Source organism: Melanotaenia boesemani, chromosome 16 (genome assembly GCF_017639745.1).
Source record: "Melanotaenia boesemani isolate fMelBoe1 chromosome 16, fMelBoe1.pri, whole genome shotgun sequence".
NCBI lineage: Eukaryota > Metazoa > Chordata > Actinopteri > Atheriniformes > Melanotaeniidae > Melanotaenia > Melanotaenia boesemani.
The window spans coordinates 8,998,694-9,022,403 of NC_055697.1; the positions used below are offsets into that span (position 1 = coordinate 8,998,694).

General features: G+C 37.5%; 2 protein-coding genes across 9 annotated transcripts in view; one reads left to right on the top strand and one right to left on the bottom strand.

Moving 5' to 3' along the window:
• The window catches only part of LOC121655497 (regulator of microtubule dynamics protein 2), a 37,528-nt gene extending 25,281 nt beyond the window's left edge, over window positions 1–12,247 (top strand). For 3 of the 5 annotated variants that reach the window (XM_042010187.1, XM_042010191.1, XM_042010188.1), the window contains exons 6-12: window positions 3,909–3,984; window positions 4,465–4,542; window positions 6,103–6,201; window positions 7,248–7,301; window positions 7,396–7,476; window positions 7,639–7,688; window positions 11,807–12,247. In XM_042010187.1, the coding sequence (XP_041866121.1) occupies window positions 3,909–3,984; window positions 4,465–4,542; window positions 6,103–6,201; window positions 7,248–7,301; window positions 7,396–7,476; window positions 7,639–7,688; window positions 11,807–11,879 (511 nt within the window). In that variant the 3' untranslated portion in view covers window positions 11,880–12,247. The other 2 variants (XM_042010189.1, XM_042010190.1) reach the window with 2 other exon arrangements.
• A 3,017-nt stretch (window positions 12,248–15,264) lies between these two features.
• On the bottom strand, window positions 15,265–20,814 carry LOC121656064 (cytochrome P450 1B1). 4 transcript variants are annotated; one of them, XM_042011075.1, is made up of 3 exons: window positions 20,790–20,814; window positions 17,970–18,974; window positions 15,265–17,330 (listed from the first exon to the last, which is right to left on the bottom strand). In XM_042011075.1, the coding sequence occupies exons 2-3, from the start codon at window positions 18,959–18,961 to the stop codon at window positions 16,724–16,726; spliced, it is 1,599 nt and encodes a 532-aa protein (XP_041867009.1). In that variant the 5' UTR covers window positions 18,962–18,974; window positions 20,790–20,814; the 3' UTR covers window positions 15,265–16,723. The 4 variants fall into 4 exon arrangements, with proteins under 4 accessions (XP_041867009.1, XP_041867010.1, XP_041867008.1 ...); XM_042011076.1 differs by having other exon boundaries at window positions 17,970–18,971; window positions 20,790–20,813; XM_042011074.1 differs by lacking the exon at window positions 20,790–20,814 and adding an exon at window positions 19,063–19,287 and having other exon boundaries at window positions 17,970–18,971.
• Window positions 20,815–23,710: the final 2,896 nt, after the last annotated feature.

Sequence of the window (23,710 nt, forward strand, 5' to 3'; positions counted from 1 at the left end):
GGAATGAAACGTTATACACACTGAAGTTTTCTAGTTTTCTTCATAATGAGTCTCTAACTAAATATATTATAAGTTGTTTAATTATTTTTATGAATTAATTATTTGGGCAATTTCCCACAGCTCAAAGTGGAGTAAAATCATTGCTTATGAGTTATAATTCACTTTACAGGTATAGAGATAGGAATAAGCAGGGAATCTTCAAATTTGAGAGGCTATCACTACCACATTTTTTGTATTATTTTAAGGAGCTCTCAGATAAGTTTAGATAAGTTAGATTTAAAAATTCCCCATCCTTTCATTAATGCTTAAATCTTTAGTTTAATTATATTCACATTTTATTCTTAATATTTTTCAGGACCCTGGACAGCGCTCAAAGTGCAGGCTAAAATAATTAAATCTAGCATGTTGTTATTAATATGATTATGAAAATATAATAAAATTGCCTACTACCTGGAAATTATGCCAGAATATTGTTGCTTTGCATGTATTTTGATCATCAATCAGATCGCGGGGAAAAGGAAGTGATCATGGTGCCATATTGAAAATTTCTACAGTTGATCCTGTCAGTGACATGATTTTATTCACTAAGCTTCATATGACAAATGCCAGTTTCACTGTTGCAGCAAAGAAAAGACAATAAGATATTTCATTGTGGCTCATTTTAAAGTTCCATCCATCCATTTTCTGTACCGCTTAGTCCAGTTCATGGTCGCGGGGGAAGATGGAGGGTATCCCAGCAATTAGCAGGCAAGAGGCAGGTACACCCTGGATAGGTCGCCAGTCCATTAACCTAATGTTCATGTCTTTGAACGGTGGGAAGGAAGCCGGAGTACCCAGAGAGAACCTACGCATACACGGGGAGAGCATGCAAACTCCACACAGGTTAAGATTTCTCATTCCTGCTCAGCCATGCTTCAAGAGGGGCTAAAATCAATCCAGTCAAGCAGATGCTCCTGTTGCTGTTGAACACATCCTCATGAAATACTCTTAGAATACAGTAGCTGAAAATGAGAACAATTCACAGCTGAAAGTGTTGCATACAGATGCCCTGAGAAGCTGATAAACTACTTGAATGACGCCTTGTTCTTATATGACAGGAGCTGAAAATAGGATTAAAATCTAGTGGCCGAGCACAAACTCTGTCTTGCTCCATTTCTTTATTTAGTAAGCGGTGACAGATTGGCTCTTTGCCTTTACATCCAGCAGCCTGTTTTCATTGGAATCCAGGCAGCACAACTGCAGACTGATAGCATCTCTGTTATGGAGCTCCGTGCTTATAGAGTGCCAGCCAGTGGCTGTGTGGGCGCACACTGAGTTACATTAAGAAAATAAACACAAATCTTTTTTTGGTTAAAGTTGCACACAAATCATCTCCCTTTGTTTACTTTTAGGGTGTTTTGAAATGATTCATTATTGTCTTGTCACAATCAAATTCCAGGGAAAGTGTTAGCATTGAGAAAAATGTCTCACCAAGTAAGTCTGAATTATATTTTAACATGTTTGGTTTTCTTTTGCATTTTGATCAGTTACAAGTTAGAAAGTTATCAACAGAATCCAACGTGCAGTTTCTTTCTTCTTTCTTAGTATGATTGATGATTGTAACCACATTGTCCTTGTTTTGTAACTACTTGTTAATCTCACTTAATCTCTTCTGTGATTTCTTTGACCTTTTGTTTCCTGCATGTTGTGCCTGATCAGTCTTAATGCACATGTTCAGATTCAGAATCCATCTACAGTCAACAATGGCAAGTCAGTCGTCGCTGTCAAACGACCTTTATATCCACTGATCCTTTATGTGGAAAGGTGTTTATGTTGCTCTGTGGTGTTTGACAGAGCACCAGCAGGATTAAAAACAGGCAGGCCGTGAAAAGACTTTGATCACCTCACTCCTCCAACCCTCAGCGTCATTCTAACTCACAGATCCCAAAGCTGAAATTGCCCCGTGTTTCCCCTCCACCTGTCCATTGATCCATATCTGTGCAATAATTAACAAGCGAAGGGAATGGGGTGAAGCAGCTTATTTCTGCTGATGTTGTGTAATGAGGAGACTTGTTGGAGATCACTGAATGTTGTGACTCATCGTTAATGACCCAGTGACCCAGAGAAAAGGTGGTGCGACTGAGAGCTGCTGCCAGACATCTCTCTACTTTTCTTTCTGGATGCAGACTGATGTTGAAATCAGTGCTTGGTGGATTTAGGTTTCTACTGCTGATCTCAGTAATTGAGATTATGATGTTGACATTGTTCAGGTTGTTTAGATGCTATACTGTATCCTCACCATCTTTTCAATAAATTCAAACATCAGTTAGGTGTTTCTTTGCCCAAAAGTCATATTTCAGTTGATTCTTTATAACCAAATATTATGGATAGCTATGTACTGCAGTAAAAAAAAAATCTAATATATTATAAGATGAGAGCACCTCTTTATTATCAATATAGTGACTTAAAACACACTGCAATTAATCTAGTTACATTTCAATGATGGTAAAAGTATTTGGAAGTATTACTATTTATTTATTTTAATAAACTGGCTAAAGGAATGGATCAGATTTTGCAGGGGATCAGATTGCAGTCTAATACATCAGGATGTCAGAAAGCACAAACCAAGCCAGAGATCTTGTTGTTATTTTAGACTGAACTGAATTTTAACGGACACATCAAATCATTTACAAAATCTGCCTTCTATTGCTTTATGAACATTTCTAGGAAACAATGACTGATGTGTCAGAGTTACTTGGAAAAACTGGTTCACGTATTTATTTTCAGCAGACTCAAGTACTGGTACAAGTCAAAAATGAATCAAACAGTTTCAGCTGATCCAAAACGCTGTTGCTCGAGTCCTCACCTACACCAGAGAGGTGGATCATATCTCACCTGTTCTGAGATCTCTACACTGGCTCCCTGTCAAACAAAAAAATGATTTTAAAATTCTGCTGCTGGTTTATAAAGCTCTGAATAGCTTAAGGCCAAAAATATCTCAGCTCTTCTGGTTGCACTATGAACCTTCCAGGCAGCACATCATCAGGTATATAAAAGATGGAGCTGGAAATCCTTAATCCAAGACAACTCGATCCTCAAATATTTAGTTGCAGATCGAGCAGGAGTCATTTTTGGATACTTCTGCATCAAACAGTTATTTCCTTTACTTACTCATCACACTTTCTTTGCATGTCTGGTGGCCCCACCTGCATATCTTTTATACCACTAAACCAGGAAACCATCTGATCCTCCAAACAGAGAGTGCTGTCTGCAGACAGCTGATTGTTTAAGTTCAGCAAACAACTCATTATAAAAATAAAGAAAAACAAACTATTGAAAACAATGATTTATGCAACAATGTGACCTCTCCAGCCTAACTGCAAAACTGAAAAAATGCATCAATTAAAATTTGTTTACAGGTAATCATGAGCATCATTGTATCATAGTTTTACATATTCAACATGCTATCTTTGTGGAAAATGTTCCTCTCTTCCAGTGGATTTTTAGGTTTTTTTCTGTTATTTCTAGAAGGTATCAAGCATTTCATATTGAGATTTTAATGGTTTCAAGATAGGCTTATTTAAGATGCTTAATAAGACTAAGGTATATTCAAAACAAACAAGTTTACATAATAGGCTGTCAAGACATAGTATAGTTGTTCACAACTGTTCTGAACAACTTATACTCTCACAAATAGCTAAAAATAACATTTCCATCTGTCATAAGATAATTGTTCAACTTCCCCTGTTTCACTTCTGCTCCTGGATAAGATTTTTATTTCTTTTAGATTTTTAGTTTTCATTGTTTCTTTGGCTGTAATTAAAAAATTATGAACACATCGAGTTTGAGGCTCTTTAACTGTCAATTACTTTAAATCTAACTTATTTTATTTTAATATTTATTTAAATATTTTTATTTTCTCTCCACAGGTATGCCATTATGTGTGGAATAATGGCAGAATATGACACAATACAAAACAAGATAAAGAATGGTTACATCTTTAAGGTAAGATACATAAACTGTATCATAGCTCATATTGTATATACCGCATGTTGCTTCAACAAAAAGGAGAATGGCTACGCCTGCCACTTAAGCCAGGAAGCCCCTCCTGCAGCCAGCCAGTTACATAAGATGGTGCATAGAACAACGGCACGTAGCACTTTATCTTCTGTCAGCAGCTTCCACTGTGTACTTTCAGAACTCTTTGACAGGTGAAAAGAGAGACAAAGTGCTGAAGAGGGAAGATATGAGGGAAAAAAACTCATCAAAGAGAAAGAGAAAGAATGGAAAAGGAAGAAGGAGGGTGCGTGACAAGCGGGAGTGTGCGGTGGCTCAGCGAGATCGCGTGTGTGCGAGGTGTTTGTGAAATACTTGTGGGTTGGTGAAGCAGGACAGATCAGGTCAGAACAGAAGGCAGTGGAACAGCAGCTGTATCATGAATCAACTGTGAAAAAATTCTTTTGCTTTGTCTGTTTTCCCGCCCAGGATCATCTGGATAAAGCCATTGAGTTGAAGCCAGAAGACCCCATGTCCTACTACCTGCTGGGCCGCTGGTGCTATGCTGTATGTGTTCCTCCCGGCACACTGAGCATCTTTCTCTCCTATATGTCCTCACAAAGATAATCTGTGAATTATGGTGGCTGACATGTCTGTGTGGCCTCCTGCCTCCCTTTAGCTAACCCACCCACGGTTTCCCCTCATTCATTCCCACTGCTTAGGTTTCCCCAAGGTTTGTTGTTCCCGCTGTAATATTCACAGAATGCGCTCTGGGAGGTTAACACCAGCCATTGTTAGCTTAAAATCAGATTGTAGCAGTGAGATGGTCTCATCCTGTTTTTGATGCAGCTCATGATTGTTTCTTGGCTTTCAGTCACTCAGTCAACATATATTTGAAAAGTAATATCTGATAATGAATCATTGTCATTTAGATATTTAACTTGGAACTCGACAGACGATATGTTGATTATTCCTGTTTTGTTTTTGTTTTTGTTTTTCTTGAGCTACTTCTCATGAAACTTGGTACCAGTTGTCAAACTGGCTGCCTGACAGGAAGAAAGCGGTCACAGAGATTGTTTCTGATTAAGTTATATAACACATGCACAAGTGCACTGTACAACAGAGAGGGAATGCAGTGGAGCAGAAACACCTGATATGTTCCGAGATGGCGCCTTTTCAGGTTGTCTGTGGTTCCTTTCACAAATGATCTACTTGCATTCAGCCAGTAGTTCAGTCATGTCATCACACCAGTGATTCTGCACCTGATGAATGGCGCGAGGCAGGAGTGTTATATGTGTGACCCAGACTTCTGATGGCCATTATCACCCTCCGCAAAATGTGCCAGCTGAAAAGTATCAGTGTACGGTTAGTGTGGTGATGAAAACGCAGGAGATTGAGTGCTAAATTTATGTTAATTGGTAGACTATAGTATAAATCCTGTAAGAAATGTTGTGGGAATTTGTATCTATAAATCAAATCATCTTAGCTGAAATTATACTTAAAATAAATTGTATATAATTGCTTTAAGTTATTAAAATCTCAGAAATCAGAGCTTCTGACTTCACTGGAAATGAAGAACACCAGAGAGAGGTCAGAGTTCTTTGTCAGAATATTAAACATTAAAAAATGACTTGTAAAACATTTTTTAGCTAATTTCTTAAGTCAGCTATATAACAGCTGATCAGAATTAACTGTTAATTGCAAAACAGACTACAAAAGCAAAATAGTTTCTTCATCTTAATTTGAAAATACAGTAAATGCAGCACAGTTTGAATGTGGAGCTGGTTGGAGTACAAGGCTGAATGCTTTTATTCCAGAATCTAAGTGTGCAACAGAGAAATGCACTGCAAGTCTGAGCAGCTGACTGAAAGGAGATATCTCCAAACAAAGTGCCAGGGTTGTTTTTTGTTTCATTTTTGAACATTTTTATTTTTCTTTATTTGTTTAATTATTCTGGTTTTCTAGGGGCTTTTTTGTATTTGTTAGTATTTTTTAGGAGCGTACTACCTTCAAATACACAAATATAGGCCTCCAGCACAACATAAGTTTTATTTTATTTTATTTTATTTAACCCTGTTTTATGCTTAATTAGTCCCTTTTAGACTTTTATGTGTGATTGCTTTGCAGGTTGCACAGTTGTCATGGATTGAGAGAAAAGTTGCCGCAACTCTATTTGGTGACCCTCCGAGCGCCACGGTTGAAGATGCACTAAAGAATTTTCTCAAGGTACATCCTGCTGTTGTTCTTCACTGTTCATTGATAACAAACACTTCACACTCCATTACTGATCTAGTCCTTAATACACAGCTGAAAGGGAACGTAGTGAAAAGGGGAGTGAAAAGTGTTTTGTTGCAAAAATGGGAGGCAGGAGACTGACAAAGGTACCACTTTACAGGTTATCAGGGTGTGGTCTGTGCTGCCTTTATTTAAAAGAAAAACCTGCCTGTTTTTTACTCATATCTTCAAAGTGCACTAAATAAAATGGTAACCTTTTAAAGTTTTATAAATGATCAACCGTGTTTTTTTCCAAAAGCCTGAACATAACATATTTCAGCATTTTGTTCCAACAAAGTTGCTAATAAACAGTTATCAGGGTAAATTGTCTTATACAAAGAATAATATTCTTTTATCTAATGGATTAGCATTGAGTTTTCATGTTCAACTGATTGCACACGTTCCCCTGCACAGCTCTGATTAACGGCTTGCGTTCTGCACAGTCCTGTTTATGTTGTGTTTTGAAGCAGTTTGCCTCCAGGTTGCTCCTGTGCTCAGTTTTTAAAAGTGTAAGCCATGTGTTTTTAAAGAGCCTTAATCTGTGTTCCCACATTTCAAATGTTTATACAGTAGAGAAAATACTTTTGCTCCTGGCCAATATTCCTGTGCATGTTTCTTCCTCGTGTCTCACCCGTCAATTTGATTCAAATAGTCCATGTTCCAACATGCCACTCGTGACCTGAAGATCTTTTGTAAAACTTGAACAGATGCATCATGCAGCGTGGTGCAGTGCAGGTGGCCACCTTCTAACCAACAGCCACCATGTTTAACTAACAGTGGTGCAGAGGAGAAAGGGGTATTGCTTCTGTTCTTGGTCTTTTTCACTTAGTATTTTCATGTGTCAGTGTCTGTGTGTCCTTTAAAATGTAGGTGATTTCAATCCGAATGAATGGGGTCTAGTTGAAATAGAAAGTATCAGCCAGTACTACTTTAAATATAGACATGTCATCTCTAAAAAACAAACTAAAGAGCCTTTATCTTCTTTTTCTTAAATCCAGGTTGAAGAGCTCCATCCGGCTTATTCCAAACTCAACTATGTGTTTCTAGCTAAGGTCAGTGGTGGAAACATCAGGGTGAGCTGTGGACTGTTCTGCAGAAATCTGCTGGGATGAAACAATGACAGCTTTTTGCTCTTTTCTTTGGCAGTGTTATAAAGACTTGGGGCAGAGGGAGAAAGCCAGGACAATGTGCGAAGCAGCTTGTTCAATGAACACCGTCTCCAAGGAGGTAGATGTCATCAAGGGAAACGTTGCATTCACATCTGTTGCTTCCACTTTGACTCATCTCTCTTTACATTTACGAAGCTGTGAGGATTATAGAATGGGGCCTTATTGTTCTTGTAGTTACCTGCTATGTTATGCTTTTTAATTTTTTCTTCTTCTTCTTTAGGATGAAGAAGCACAGAAGGAGCTGGATTTACTCTGCCCAGCACTCGGATTGTAAGAAGAGTGTTTTGGAAGTTCATTCTACAGACACTACATTTGTGTATATGTGTGAGAGAGAGAGAGGGAGTGAGTGTTTGAATATAGCATCCATTAATAAGTTAATTCACTCTGTGAGTGTAGGAGGTATGTTGTGGCATAATATATATTATCAATAGTAGCAATTGGCCACCACATTTGAGCCGTCCATTTTTATTTTATTTCAGATTTGAATTCCAGTTGTTTAATGGTTAAAGGAACATTTTAATAATAAAAGCAAACCCCAAACTCCAAATCAGGGAAATAGTGAAATAATTAGCTTAATTTCCTAAATGATCAAGTTAGTTGCTATGAGTTCAGTTTGGTAGATTGTATATTGTTAAATTAAAGTAATTCACTCATTTTTAAGCAGACTGCAGTTTTAATAATGCAGCTGTGATATTTATTGTTTACTTTAATCAGAATGAATCAGTCACTTTCCTACAGCAAGTCTGTGTAACATTTGTAGAAATATGCAAATGCAGAATTTACACCCTTCATTAATATATGTAGTAAGCAAGCATTAATGCCATGTAGCCATCATCACACTGAATGGGATGCATGCTAAAAGAAATAACATCACAAGAGGAGGAAATTAGCTGAATTAAGTGAAGACTCTTTCCACCTCTCCCAAAGTGCACCTTAAAAGTTGCATCTTAAGAAAAACATCATCAAACCCTGATCCCAGTCTAACTGAAAACTTGTGGTTGGAGCTAAAAACCCTTGTTGCCTGAGTAGCATCCAAAGATCAGACATAGGCTCAGTCGGAGAATCTTTCAGGCATTAATTAGGCTCATATGCAGCTACCGTCTTTCACCAACACCGCGAGGATTAACAGGCCAGTGTTACAGCAATTTACCGTGAGAACAGATTAGATGTAGCACCACCAGTGGCTACGTTTAGTTCAACTTCAGCCTTGGTACCAGATGAATCTGAATCTATATGTTCAACTTGCTGCAGCAGAATGTGCCTGGCCTTTCTCTCGTTCCACCAGATGTGACATGTTTTATAGTTTATAGTTTATAGTTCTAGTGTGCCTAGAGGCATTTTGGCCTGTAACGGTTGGTAACATCAATGGGAAATCAACCATAAAAAGTCTACTGCATCTTGGCATTTGTCTGGTAATTCCAGGCTGGATCAACAAACCGAAACCCACTGAGAGTGAGAATAAAGAGGAAAAAAGTGGAATAAATCTCCAAAAGGAGCGAGTTTTTCTCCGGGAGCAGTGGCTGCGGTAGACCGGGACAGGAAGAAGGGAAACGGTGGTTCAGGGAAGGTTCTTCAGATTTTAGTTGTGACCTTCAGCAAGCTCTTACGGAACATTTAGAAAAGTTTTCATCTCAACGGTCCAGGCAACGTTCTCTAAGCATCACAGCTGACTTCACCAGAACCTTCAGCTTGTTAGTTGTGCACATCTGCAGCTGAAACAGCCGCTCAGTTACTGCATCCACACTAAACAGTAAACAGTCATCTCCATATTGTGTGATTTTTTCAGCTAAAAGAGCATCGAGCCGAAGATCCTGTACCTCCTGTGTCTCCTGTTGGAAGTCACATATTTCTGCCGGAGTTGTAACAGCTTAAAACCTTCATTTCCCTCCCGAGGCCACAAGTTTCAGAGCCAGGCAGGCTGCACAGCTCTCCCTCTCACTGAGCTGCTCGCTCAGTGTTGATTGACCAGTAGGCGAGTATCTGCCCCAAGACACGCCTTGAAAGGCTGCCCCCCTCATTCACATAATGAGGCAGAAGAGGAGGCTGAGAAATAAATACGCTTGGAAAAATAGAGGAAGAAAATGAAAGATTGGAAGTAATGAGGATGTAAATATAACTGAATTAAAAAAAAATTTAAATGTTAAATGAAAAAGTACATAAATAATTTTGGGAATATGAAAATGTAAAAGGAAACTAATACAGAAATATGGTCATAAAAGTAAAGATAAAAAATTTAAACTGAAAATGACATGGAAAAGTAAATAAGAATATTAATACAAAGTTAAATTAAAACAGTTGAAAATTACAAAAAAAATATAAATTTGTGTAATGTTTTATAGGTTTTCGTAATGGAAAAAGTGTTTTTTTTTCACATTTTTTGTACAATTTATTGGCACATCAATTTGTTTATTGAACCATTTTTATATTTCTGTATTTAATTTTAATTTTGGCAGTTTCGGTTCTCCATAAGCAACATGATTGGGTATAAAAAGATCTTCAAGTCAGTCTTTTCTCAAGGCTAAAGCACAATATTAAGTTATTTGTGGTCCTCAGACATCACAGCAGTAATGACATGCATAAGTGTTGTTTAAATCACTGCATGGGCTCAGAAACACTTCTGAATAATCCACGTCAGTAACACTTGCTGCTGCGTCACAAACGTGTAGTTCATGAAACAAAAACTATGAAAACAAATATCCAGAATTGTTAAGCAGCTTAAATCCTGTAGTGGGGAAAATGGAAACTATTAGAAAGCAGGAGTTTTACAGCGATAGCAGCTGGTCTCTTCACTTGCAGAGTGGTGCTTAAAGTAGCCGTGAAGAACCTGCACTGGTTCCGTGTGTTGATGCACTAACACCAAACACCCGTGTGTCTCCAGGGTTCTAAGTTTCCTTTACAACATTGACATATCACTTTTTGGGAAAGTGACCCAGAAGTTCTGGTTTTTCTAGTCTCTCTCACCACACTTTCACAAAACTACATCAGACAGTAGCACACCTCAACATCTTGGAACACTGTGACCACTGGGTGACGTCTGGCTCCTCCCATCATACAAACCAGCATTCACATATAGATTTTTAAAAAAGCTATAATCCCACACATGTTTCTGTGATTTTTTTTTTCTTTAAAAAAAAAAAAAACTTTACTCAGATCGCTGCTGCAGCTCAGTTCCTGTGGCAGTGGTGTCCAAACAAGACTATTAGAGAGCTTTAGGTGGATGCAAATCACTCCACACATTCTTAGACCTGTGGTTCGTAGATCATAAAACACTGTGATCAATTAGAGCTTTTCTATATTTGCCTGGTTTAAGGAGATAAAGAACATTAGAGACTGAAATTATTCAGACTTTGGGAGGCTGATTTACATGCATGTTTGTTTTGAAGGAAGATCTCCTGGGATCATGTGGGAAAATTGATCCTGTGAATCTCTTAAAACCTTTTCAATGTTTGGGCATTTACACTGACTTCAGATGTTTTCCATTTTATTTAGTTTTTGCTTTGTTTTTTCATTTCCTAACAGTATGAAGTCTAAATTTTATTTTATTTTAAATTTTTGTTTTCTGTTTTGAAGAAAACAGCAAATATATGTTAAAAGAGATTTAAATGTCTTTAAAAGATTATCATTACACTACATAAATAAATAAGTATGCTGCTGTGGGCCAAACTAAATGTTAGCTCAGGTTATTATAAAAACAAAACAAATATAAAAATAAGTATAAAACATGTTGATTGGGCTTCATCAGTCCATTAGCAGGAATACGAGGTACGGCAGATATGAGTGTTTGAGTGTTTTTGTGTGTGTTAATGAAAAGGAACCTCATGTTGTTTCTCTTCTGTTGTTCAGCCTGATGTTATAACCTTCATCATGTCACAGTTTCTTTTGCATTCCTAATGTCTCTCTTCATTATTAAATGTATTTTACTTTTTTTAATCAAAAGTTATTTAATTTTATGTTTTATCTGCTATATAAGAATTACAAGAAGAATAATTTGAAACTTCTGATTTTTCTACCACAGTTATGAATGTATAAGAATTTTTTTATGTTAATATTTCCTGGGTTTATATCAAATCTGATAGATATTATACTGTGCAGTGTCATGCTGTGTGTACTGAATGATTGATGGTACTGGAGTATGTGATTAAACCTGAGAGATCCTTACCAGGTTGCCATTCATCTGTCACGTTTGTGTTATTGTTAGTTTTATTGCTGTTTATAAGGAAAAGCCTCTTGCAATCAGTTTTGTAACATGCAATTTATAATTAAAGCACACTGTGATTTTTGTAATAAACTAAATTGATCTTAATCCAAAATCAGCAAAGAGAAGCATGTAGGCTCCTGCAGGAGAATGAAAGATTGTGGAGTTTTAATTTACCTCCATTTTCTCCTAGACTGTACACTTGGTGCCAAGGAATTGGGGAATTTGTGACTGGATCTGATTCAGGACAACTTCCACCAGTCTAGTCATGTATCACTTGTTTTCTTTTTTTCCCTCAGTAGACCCTCCCTAAATGGGTGCTTCCCAAATCTGCACAGGTGTTTGTTTATACAGTGATGAAAACTTCACCTTTCGTGACTGGTTTTATGAGCCTCTTATGCACTCTAATCAAATGCCTCAGCTGACGCAGCTGCAGAAGTCTCTTGCACTCGACGTTGATGTCTGTGCATGCTGGCCTTTCAGTTGCTGCAGACTACTTGAGAACTTGCATTGTTGCTCTTCTGCATGCTGTGCAATATTTAAAGATTTTTATGCAATTTTCTGCATTACTGCACCAATTTTTAATCAAGTGACTGGTGGGCTGCCATGTTTTTGACTCTGAAACAGTGTGCAATATGGGAAATGAATTTAAAAAATCTTTTAATCACTTGCTAGTTGGATTTATTTTTTCTTTTTCACCCAGATGATTAGAGAAGTCTTTGAGGGAGATGTAAAAACACTTCAAATTAAAATGTCTGATGTTAAACTTCCATTGTCTAATCCTCAACCACGTCAACTTGGGCTAGATACTAAATAATTAACTTCATGTTGATGCTTTTTTACTCAGTTCTGTCCACAGAAACAACCTGCAAAAATACTCAAAACCCGCTTCCTTCAACATGAGGCATCGGATCAGATCAAATTAAACTTTATTTATAAAGCTGTTTTAATGCTGAAGGCAACAAAAAGGGCTTTACATAATATAAAATAAGCATGCATATAAAAATAAAACAAGCCTTTGCACACATCAAATAGATAACATAGCAATTAATAAAAAAAAATAATAAAAAGAAAACACTCAAGTCAAGTCTTTCACATACACACCCCCATCTTATTCTCCACAAATATGACTTTCTGTCTCTAAACTGAAATGTAGGTAAAAAATTCTAAAAGTGATAAACATCTGGCTTGATGCTGCTGTGAGATAATGTCATGGGGATCCATCCACACCAGGAGCCAGTCCACCCATGTCCACGGAGGCCGTCGCCACAGCAACCACCCAGATCAGGGCAGGCCGGAGCCTACACCACAGCTGTAAGCCCCATCCACCTAGACAAGGGTGATCACCATGGCAACAACCCCCAGACCGAGCAGAACCCCCAGCGTGAAGGATTCCCATGGGGAAAACATTGGAGTTAAAACAAAGATTAAATAAGCTTAAGAAACAATAAGAACAACTAAGAATAAATAAAGTTAAGTAAAAGGAAAATAAAATAACGTGAAATAAAATTATATAAAATAAATAAAGATCAAATGAAATTCAGTTAAAAGCAAAGCTAAAAAAGGTGGGTCTTAAGCCTCTTCAGCCTCAGGGTCGTGGTTCAACATGAAGAATTGTGGGTTAAAGATACAATCAGTAACTCTGTTGTGACAATTAAAAAAACTTTTTCTCACATCGTGGTGGAAATTTGTCCCACTCCATGAGTACTGCTGGCATTAGCTTTGGACCAGTCTCTTTAGTTCCGTCTGCAACAGAGGACATTGTTCCAGAAGCCTTTATGTTTGTCCAGATGGAGCTTTGTGAAATGAAGCTGTGCTGCCATGTTTTTAGAGAGAGGCTTTCTCCTGGAAACCCTGCAAATCACAACAATTTTTTTTCTTTTTTCTAATTGTGCTGTCATAACTTTTGAACATTTAACATAACTATCAGCCGAGGCCTGTGTGGAGTCTGAGATGTAGCTCTTGGGTTTTTTCTTTTTTGTAATTTCTCCCATCACTGAAATCTAACCTTGTTTGGAAAGCCACATCATGGAAAATTGGTAACTGTCTTGAATGTTTTCTCACTGTATACTGATGAACTCCATATTGTTTGGAAATTACCTTCTAAACTTCCCAGATTGATAGGCAGCATCACTTCCTTTTCTGAGATCATTGCTGATGTCTTTCCTCCTTGACATTGTATTAACACACACCTACATGCTTCACACCAGCAAACTGACAAAGGTTCTGTTTTATAGAGGTGCTCATGCTAATGAAGATCAATTAATGAAATGCATTGATCAGCAGCTCCTGGCTGCTACGTACATTTTTAACCCTTTAATGCTGTATGTATCATATTTGATACATACAGTTTTTAAGACCTTTTGCATCACTTAAAGGTAAAAACTTGGCTTAAAACCCTGTTGTACCCAATCTGATACCTGTTTTCTGCCCCCTGGTGGATATAATAACAATACAATAATGCACATTAATTTTGACATATAACATGGTAATAAACTGTAATTATAGATAAATTATTTTTGTTATTTTTTTCTTACATTTTGTGAAATGGTCAAAAGCAATTTCAGATTTTCTTCTCGATTTTTCTTTGAGGGGTGGGGGGGCGTCAGGCTTTAAAGGTTTAATTTCGATGTCATTAGTACAGATACACTTAGTTTTTCACACACTGCTTCCCTATTTTGGACTAAGTTTTGTTTAAAAATCACTTGTTCTTTTTCTTTTTTTTAAAATGGTGTTTTCATGGGTCTTGCTCACAGTCTGAAAACCTTCTGCACAAATATCTATAATTTTTGTTGTAAACTTTAACACAGTGTGGTGCATGTACTGGAGGAGGTTGTGGAGCCACATAAGATTGCATGCTTTGCAGTGATTTCTCTAACATGTCTATATATCTGTAGCTCTGTCTGATCCTCATCACTTAGTCTGCTCTGGTTTTGATCCAAACTTAACCCCAGCTAGCCTGGACCTGCTGTCAAGACTCATATAAGATCATCTCAGCCCTGATGTCCTGTTTTTGTGCTGTACTACCATTCCTGAGATCTTATCAGCCACCTTTCTGTTACAATCTTGCTAACAATCATTTGTATCTCTGCATATCCCTGCATTCACAATCTAAGCTGAACTACTGTATGACTGAATTATGCAACTCGCAGTCAACAGGAGTATCTTGTTTGTATGTGCTGCATGTTTTATCTTCAGCCACTGCAGGATACAAGCTGTAGAGATTCATGCTAATCTAGTTAATTCAGCCTTGACAGGTCTAAGCTGTAATGACATAAGATGTGTCTTACAGCCACTTCATGCAATATTTCAAGTTTCTCTGTAACATAACACCACACCACAGCCTTTTTTATGATTAGTGTTCACAAACTCAGAGGAAATGTAAAGCCCTGCTCTTAAAGCAGGTGCACTGTCTGTCATCTTTGTTTATCTACCTCAGTCACTTGGGGTTTTTTGTGTGTGTTGTTTCCATAAAGAGTTTTGCTTCCTGTTGCACCTTCCTGAAATACAAGGAGACAGACACACTGATGATGTTGAAATGATTCCTTAATCGGCTCTGACTGATCAAGCACAGTCGTGTTTGTGTAAATAACAGGCATAAACATTTTCTCCACCTGCTAAGAAAATAGAAAACTAACCAGGGAAAAATCAAAGAGTAAAGATGGTTTATTAAGTATCTGAAGAGTATCATTCAAAACAACTTTCAGGGAGGCAAACTGAGACAATATAACACCACAGATGCACAATGCCATTTGAGGGTTTCTCAGCCCAACATTGATGTTGGGTGTTATTGACCAGCATACATTCAATGACATGAATGTTAGCAGATACAATTAGAGGTATTTAAATTCTATAACTATATTTGGGGGATAAAGTCTTGTTTTTTAGTATTTTAGATTCAGGTTTGTACATGGAGACATAATGTAAATATAACAGATAAAGTTCATAGATCTCAGAAACATTATTACCAGGTCTTTAAACATGTAAATTAATATTTTACCAGGAAGCCAACAAATCACTGTATGATCACTGTATACTCCATGCTGCGAATATACAGATAATATTATGAATTAGATAAAAATGACTGCACCAACCCAATTTTTGGTTTTGGCCACATTTTTAAGGCTAAACAGTTTAACTCCAAATATAATATAAAACATAAAAAAGCTATTAAACATCTAAATAACACTGATCTAACATCTGTTCATACGATCCTATAGCGATAAATGCAGCAGGTCTGTTAAGTGTACCTTTTCAGAAACATCGCCTTGTCTTTAACATAGCATCTATAGAGTATTTTTTAAATATATTAAATGACTTTCATAAGCTTTCTACTAAAAAAAAATAGCACTTGACTTATTCCAAGCCTTTTTTCCTGAGTAATACACTTATACTCCTACTTAACTATATTAAACAATTACATGTTAGTATTTATTAGCATTTATGCTAGTAAAGATTAAGCTTAAGAGCTGATGCACTATAAAAGTTTATTCACCAGTTTATTGGTCAGGAGTCTGACTCTGGCATGTAAAAAAAAGACTTAAATATTTTTTATTTTTAGCTTTTCTTATATATACACTACCGTTCAATAGTTTGGGGTCACTTCCCTATTGAATCCCATTGCAAAGTGACCCCAAACTTTTGAACGGTAGTGTATATATATATATATATATATATATATATATATATATATATATATATATCCTTAAATCTAACTAAAGAAGCGAGCACAAATCTAATTTCCCTGCAGTTTTGCCTTTATGGTAGACTGTTGTAGGAGTGGTGCTGATGCTCTGCCGCCTTTTCCAGGATGTTCAGTGGATGTAGGCTGCAACCCTTCACCTCCATGAACAAACAGAATACTTGGTATATTAAACTGTGTTACTGCAAAAGAAATACCACATCTGTTTCTGTCCAACACAAATTAAAAATAAGTAAGTAATCTCCATTTAATCATTTTCAGTTCATGCTACTTATTTCAAATAATGCCATCAGAATTCATCCTGAAAGTTCAGGTTACAAATATTTATATATATTCAGCCACAGACATGAGCTTGAGTCTCTCAGTTGTGTCCTAACCTTCATTTATTGTGTGAGTTAAAGTTTTTGATTATGAGTCTGGTGAAGGTTCATCCTTTGTGTTCTCAGAGAGCATCTGAGTGGAGGCCATGTCCAACAACGTCATATCATCACGCAGAGACACTGCCACGGAGAAGGCGTGAGGTTTCAGCGTCAAACCGTAGTTGTAGTCCAGTGTGGGTATCTTTGCTGGGTCTGCGGTGATGTTGCACTGGTGTGCTAGCAGAGTCGTGAAGAGGAACAGCTGGAGCTTGGACAGATCCTCGCCGATGCATCGCCGCTTGCCCAGGGAGAAGATGAGCACACTGCTGGCCAAGTTCTTGTTCAGTGCACCCTCCGGGTCCAGGAATCGCTGGGGGTCAAATATCTCTGGTTGGGACCACATGCCTGGGTTGTGGTTGATGGACCACTGGTTGATGAAGATGACTGTGTTCTTTGGTATAGTGTAGCCCATGATGGAGGTGTCCGTGGTGGTGGAATGGGGGATGGTGAGGGGGACGAAGCTTGTGAAGCGCATCACCTCATAGATGAAGGCCATGACATAGGGCAGCTGCTGCTTGTCCTCAATAGAAGGAAGACGGCTACGGTCCACTACTTTGTCCACCTCCTGCTGAAGACTCACCTGCATCTCAGGATACCTACATTAACAAATAAGACCAAACTTTTCATGACTACTGATTTCATATTAACCTTATTCACCTATAACTCTGCAGGCAACATCTGTTCTGCTTCTGAATGAAGGCACGTCTGCATATTTGATAGCAAGCCCAACAGTAAGTCTTTAAGATGTGAATCTCTATCAGACTGAAACTGGATTTTACATATATATATAAATAAATAAATATATATATATATATATATATATATATATATATATATATATATATATATATATATATATATATATATATATACTACCGTTCAAAAGTTTGGGGTCACTTTGCAGTGGGATTCAGTAGGGAAGTGACCCCAAACTTTTGAACAGTAGTGTATATATATTAAATCTGCAAACAATCTTCCACTTTGCACCTCCTTCTCTGTCAAGGGGTGCAGTTTCATCGTTTTACTTGCTGCCAGTATCTGTCTCCCCAACCCCCCCCCATTATGCCCTTACATAATACAAGTACCATAGAACTTTCTCATGTGCCTGCAGCATTAGCAGAAGCTTGAAGACCAGTTCTGTTTTCTTTTCTATTGCTGGTTATAATTATTCTTCTCAGCAGCTCTTTTCATGCATCTAAATTGTTTTTATGAAATCATTTAAAAGAGTTGCTTACTTGACCAGAATGACGATGATCCACTGCAGGGCAGTTGACAGGGTGTCTTGACTTGCTCCAAATATATCCCCTATTGTTGGGACCACGTAGTCTTTCCTAGATGGTTTGCTTGTGCTTTCTCCAATCCGGTCCAGTGCCACTATGAAAGCATCTGTCATGTCCCTGACTGTGCTCGACTGGATTGTTTTTCTGTGTTCAGTTACTTTATTAAAGATGAACGTGCTAAATTCTTGGTTGAGCTTCTTGAAGTTGTCAAAAATGGTTCTGATGGGGTTGGGGAAGTACTGAAGCCAGGGCATCACGTCCACTATGCTCCCTGCTCCAACAGTTTGGGTGAACTGGTCGTTCCTACCCACCACCTGCTGAAACTCCTCATCCTCGTAGGAGTACCTCTTCCCAAAACACACCGCGCTCATTATGTTGGCCGTGGACACCACGAGATAGGTCATGGGCTGGAAATACTGATGCTCGTGCGTTTTAGCCACAAACAGCCGCAGCAGCTCTTTGATCTCACACAGAACATGTTGCTCAAATGTCTTTTTGGTTTGTGGGTTGCCGGTGGAAAACATCCGGACTGTGGACTGGGCCACCTTACGGTGCGTCTTCCACCAGTCCGAGATGTTGCTAAACGCGATGCTGTCCCCGTCAGAGACGTACCGGAAAGAGGTGAAGTCTGGTCTGCCAGCAAATTCGAATCCCTGCTTGAGCAGCGCTTGTTTGATGGATTCTCCGTTCAGCACCACCACAGACCGAGAGCCCAGCTGTATCTGGAAGACGTTGCCGTATTTTTTCACAAGGCGCGTAAAGTACAAATGCGGCGTGTTGCCAAGCTGCGCAGCGTTCCCGATGACCGGCCAGGCGAAGGGACCGGGTAGGCGCGGGATCGACCGCTGCTGGAGCCACATCCACAGGTGGAAAAACAAGAGAGTGACGCATACTGTCATCAGAGTTTTCTGAGTGACATGATCAATCCCCTCAGGTATCACATCCATGATAGAAATCCTGCTGGGAAAAACATGATGAAATAATGAATCAATCAATGCGATATAATATTACACCTAAAAATATGTTGAATCGGGATTTGATCAAATACCTCATTGTGACATTTGTTCTTCAAAAACATAAAATGTTATAATTTTTCACCCCCAAAATCTAATACAAATAATTTTAGTTTACATCTCTCCTAACAGCCTGACATGAACAGCCTGATGAGCAACCACAGACGGCGGGTGAGAACAGTGTGCGTGAGAGCTGCGTGCTCTCTGTCCACAGCTCGCGCGTGCTTCGAAATCCCGCAGCAAAGTCCTTTATACCCACAGAAGTCAGCATCACGGCCCGTCAGTGGGCAGATCTGCTGTAAAGGGTATCACCCCACCCTCTCACCATCACCGCCTCCTCCTCCTCCGCGACTAACCCCCCCCCCCCCTCTCTCTCACTCTTATTTTTATTAGCAGTGTTTGTGTTAAACACACAGTTAAAATATGAGATAAAAATATGAGAGTAAAAATAAATAATAATAATAATTAAAATTATAATAATGATTATTATTACAGGCCGTGGCTTCTAGCCATTAGTGTGTTTTATGTGACAACATTTAGGCAGGTGGCTTTTTCTTACATCACAAATTCGTTATAATAAGACTTCTTTTGTTGTTTTGACCACGGAGTTACGTCATATTATTCTACTAAAAATTAATGTAGCTAGTACTTTTAGAAGATTTTTTAAAATTTAAAATAAGTAAATAGGTAAAATAGACTTTTATAATTATACAACTTAAAAATCAATTATGGGCCTTTTTTGGGGTGGGGGTGTATACGTATATGTATTTATTTCACCGTTCACATGCTTGTAAATTACACACAGTCATATTCGGCCGTTTTCCTGTATTTTTACATCATTGAATGTACACCAAGTGTTCTTTATCATGTTTATATTTTGTATTGAAATGCTTCATTCAATAAAAAAAAAGAAAAAAAATATCCGACCGTTTTGCTTGTGGATGCTTCTGGTTGTCAGTAAGTGAAGCCTTTTTTTTTTTTTTTTTAATAACAAAATTATAAATTGTTTTTTTCCCGTTAAGCCACCAGGAGGAGGCGAACCCCCGCATTGGGACTCATGAATTCCCCCAAAATTAACAATTGTGGTTAAAATTTGTTTAGTTGGAATCTTTTCATATGCGTGATGTTGTTTTTGTAAATATAAATCACAGGCGTATTTAATTCAAAGGTTTTTATATAGATTAAATAAAATGTACAAAGATTTTTTTTTTAAAAGTTGATACACCTAATTGATGTAAGTTTGTCCGTACGCGGCCTGTATAAAGAAAGTTAATCAGAATATTAATGAATTAGGCTCCTGTACAAGAAAATCAAGAATATATATATATATATATATATATATATATATATATATATATATATATATATATATATATATATATATATTTAAATATGTATATATATATATATTACTATTTTGCTGTTTTAAAAAAGCAAATGAACTGAATAAAATAATAATCAATCGTAATTCATTAAAATGCATAGTAATTAACTTTTAGAATATGACATTTAACTGGTCTAATGGTTTAACTTATAGTTTACACAGATTATTAAAGGACAGAAATAATGTTGGGCCTGAAACAAAAAATGTTCAGTTCAGCTTGAGAAATTATTCTTTGGGTTTCAATTATTGCCTACATAAATGTATTAGACCCATAATAAACCACATCATAAATATTCATTTTCTCTTATTTAAATTTTTAAACAAAATCGAAAATTATTAAGGTAAAGTAAAATAAATAAACCAAATAAACAAACTTACTGAATTCAGACTGCCCAGCTGCTTGATGAACCTCTAACAAGGCGGCATTCGGTGATCCTCTATATGAGTTGTTGAGGGTGGAGACAAAAGAACTGGTCCCAGCCTTCTTTACTGCCAGGACTCAGATATTAGACAATATCTAGACTAATTGCTGCCAATTAGTCTAGAAAGTCTTTCTGTAAAAGACTGGAATCCGCTTATGTGACCTATTAATTGCATTTCTGCTAACCAGAAAGTTCTGCTGCTGTTTTAACATAAATGATCATTGGACAGTCTCTGTCTTTGTTTTCACTGGAAATCATGTTTTAATTTTATCATGTTAAATGTCCACAAACACTCTTGCATTGTAGCTAATAAAAGCATGGACTAGATTAATTTTTAATTTATTTTAATTAACATTTTAAAGATAGAAAATGTAGATTAAACTAAAAAAAAAACAAGATTTTGCTTCCAATCATGTGATCAAAAAGCTTTAAGAAAGATGCAAAGAATTTATATATAAAATTAGCAGTTTTCATTTTCAACTGACTCATCCAAAATTAGATATATTTTTCTACATTTTCTCTGTCCCCTTTTTTCTTTTGATTTTTCTTTTCACAGTTTTTTTTTTATTTCCTTTGGGTAATAATACGTTAACATTTCTAATTAGTTCCTCTATTGCACCAATTAATACATAAATTCTACATGGTTGTTAAGTACAGCCCCTCATTTGTTCATATTTGGAAGCAGAATCTTTAAGGTAATCCTCTCAAAGGAGCTGTGAGGTGACCTACATCTGTAGAACAAAATATAGGGAAGGCTAGCCCTCGCACTGGCCTCCAGCCTCAAGTCCCCCTGAAGCTCCTTGCCACTTGCAGTCTTAACACTAGTTTCCTCTCTCGCTTGACTGACAGCTCATTTGCTCATCGCGTGTGAGTGAACATGGAGGAACTCAGGAAGGTGTGTTCAGGTGATGATTTGCTCACACACTAAAGGGCACTTTTGCATTGTAAAGTTTCAACAACATTTCTCACATTCAGGGCATAGTTTTGTCCAGGGGAAAATCAAAGTGCAACAGGAAGTTACATCATTTTCAAACATGACTGCCAAATGAAATAGGCCATTGCAGTGATTTATGTCTGTTAGAAGTGGAGACATGCACAAGACCTCAGAAGAGAAACATGCCTTTTACAGCATCTGTGTAGCTTATCTTATTCTCCAAATCAGTGCTGTGAAAAAAGAGGAAAAGAGGGGACTGCCCAGGGCTGTTCTGAAGGTGCCGAGCAGTCACGCACATGTGCTTCATCACGGGGGTGACAACTATAGGGAAAGCTGCTGACATCTTCACTAAACACGTCTTCCCCCGTCTGTCGGAGCAAAGTACAGAATACAGCTGCTGTATTTTTTTAAAACACCATACTTGCATTTAACAGCACGATCCGATTTATAAGCAGAGATAAATCAACAGAAGACTAAACTATTTTACTGTCACTTGACTGTTTTAGTTCAGTTACTTCTCTGATAAACTTCCCTTCAGTAGGCTGCTGTGTCAGTAAACATCTTGCATAGTACTTTATCAAAACAATGTGGCAGAAAGACAAAGTAAGTCATGACCTTCTGAAGATAAATCTGTCTTACACTGCGCTATGGAAACTAAAGTCACTTTTGATGCCAGATATATATATTTTTTTTCTACGCAATTAATGAATGCAAGTCAAAAGATTGTGGCTTCTGCAATGGAAGAAACTGCTGAGCTTGAAATCAGGACAGAAATCTGCAGTATTTACCTTATACAAGCTTGCAAGTAGCAAAGATTACAAAAGTGTTTGTGTTTATTTTCGAAGAAAACATAAAAACTGTGTTCTGCAAAGCTCACAGAGCCCACACACTTGAGAATGACTTCTATCAGCTGTCTGCATGTCATCTTTTTGTTGCCCATCAATCTTAAACAAGGTAGGTCTGCAAAAATTACCACGCAAATAAGTAAAGCAATTGATCCAGTGTTGACTTGAGATGACTAATTTCTGATTAAAAAGGTAAATGCTGGTATGTAACTGACATTGTTGTATGAATACATTCTGATGACTGAAATGCCAGTAATTAACTCAACACTGTTTCAATGTGGGTGCACCTGTTTCAAGAGAAGACAACAGGATGAGACTATTTATTAAAAGAGTGGGGGCCGTATGAAATGCAAATTAACCATCATAGTTTTTAAAGGATCATAATATAACTCTGTGTGTATATTCACTTACCTTAAGTGTGTACAATGTGTAATGACACAAAACATCCAGAAGCTTGCTTTGGATAGAAACTGCAAGGAAGATGGTGGGTGGAGGAATCCAAAATTTAAGCACAGTGTCAGTTAATGGTCTCATCGGTGAAACACTGTTTGTTTTGTTGTCGCTGAGAGAAATTGTAAATGTTTGTTACTCTTAAATAGTTGACCTATTGTTAAATAATGGGTTTTATGCAAAAATGTTCAAAGTTAAATTCAATTTGGTTTGGTCTTTTTTCAGGGAGTTTAGCTATCTGTCGCTTGCACAGAAGATGGAGTAATACCACTGGAAATCGCAGGGGCAGTGCTGAGCTGACATCTGACCAGCGAAAGAAACAAACCAGAGAAGAAGAAGAGAATCAGAAACGAAAAAAAAAAAAAAAAAAAAAAAGCAGAAGAATGAAGACAAGGACAACAGCTGTAGAAATTGCACTAGCTTTTGCAGAAGGGACATGCAAGTGTTTTTAGGGCATGTTAGGTGGTTGAAAACAACTTTATACCCATGTCTTACCACCACAAAATGCTGTCTGAAACTGACGTCTGGTTGAGGGAGTGAATTCTGAACTCAGCACTGCCCACTGGTGGAGGTGCTGACCTAAAAACCACGGCAACACAAATGAGACATGGAAGTATGAGGACAGTGACATATGGCAACATTTTGAAA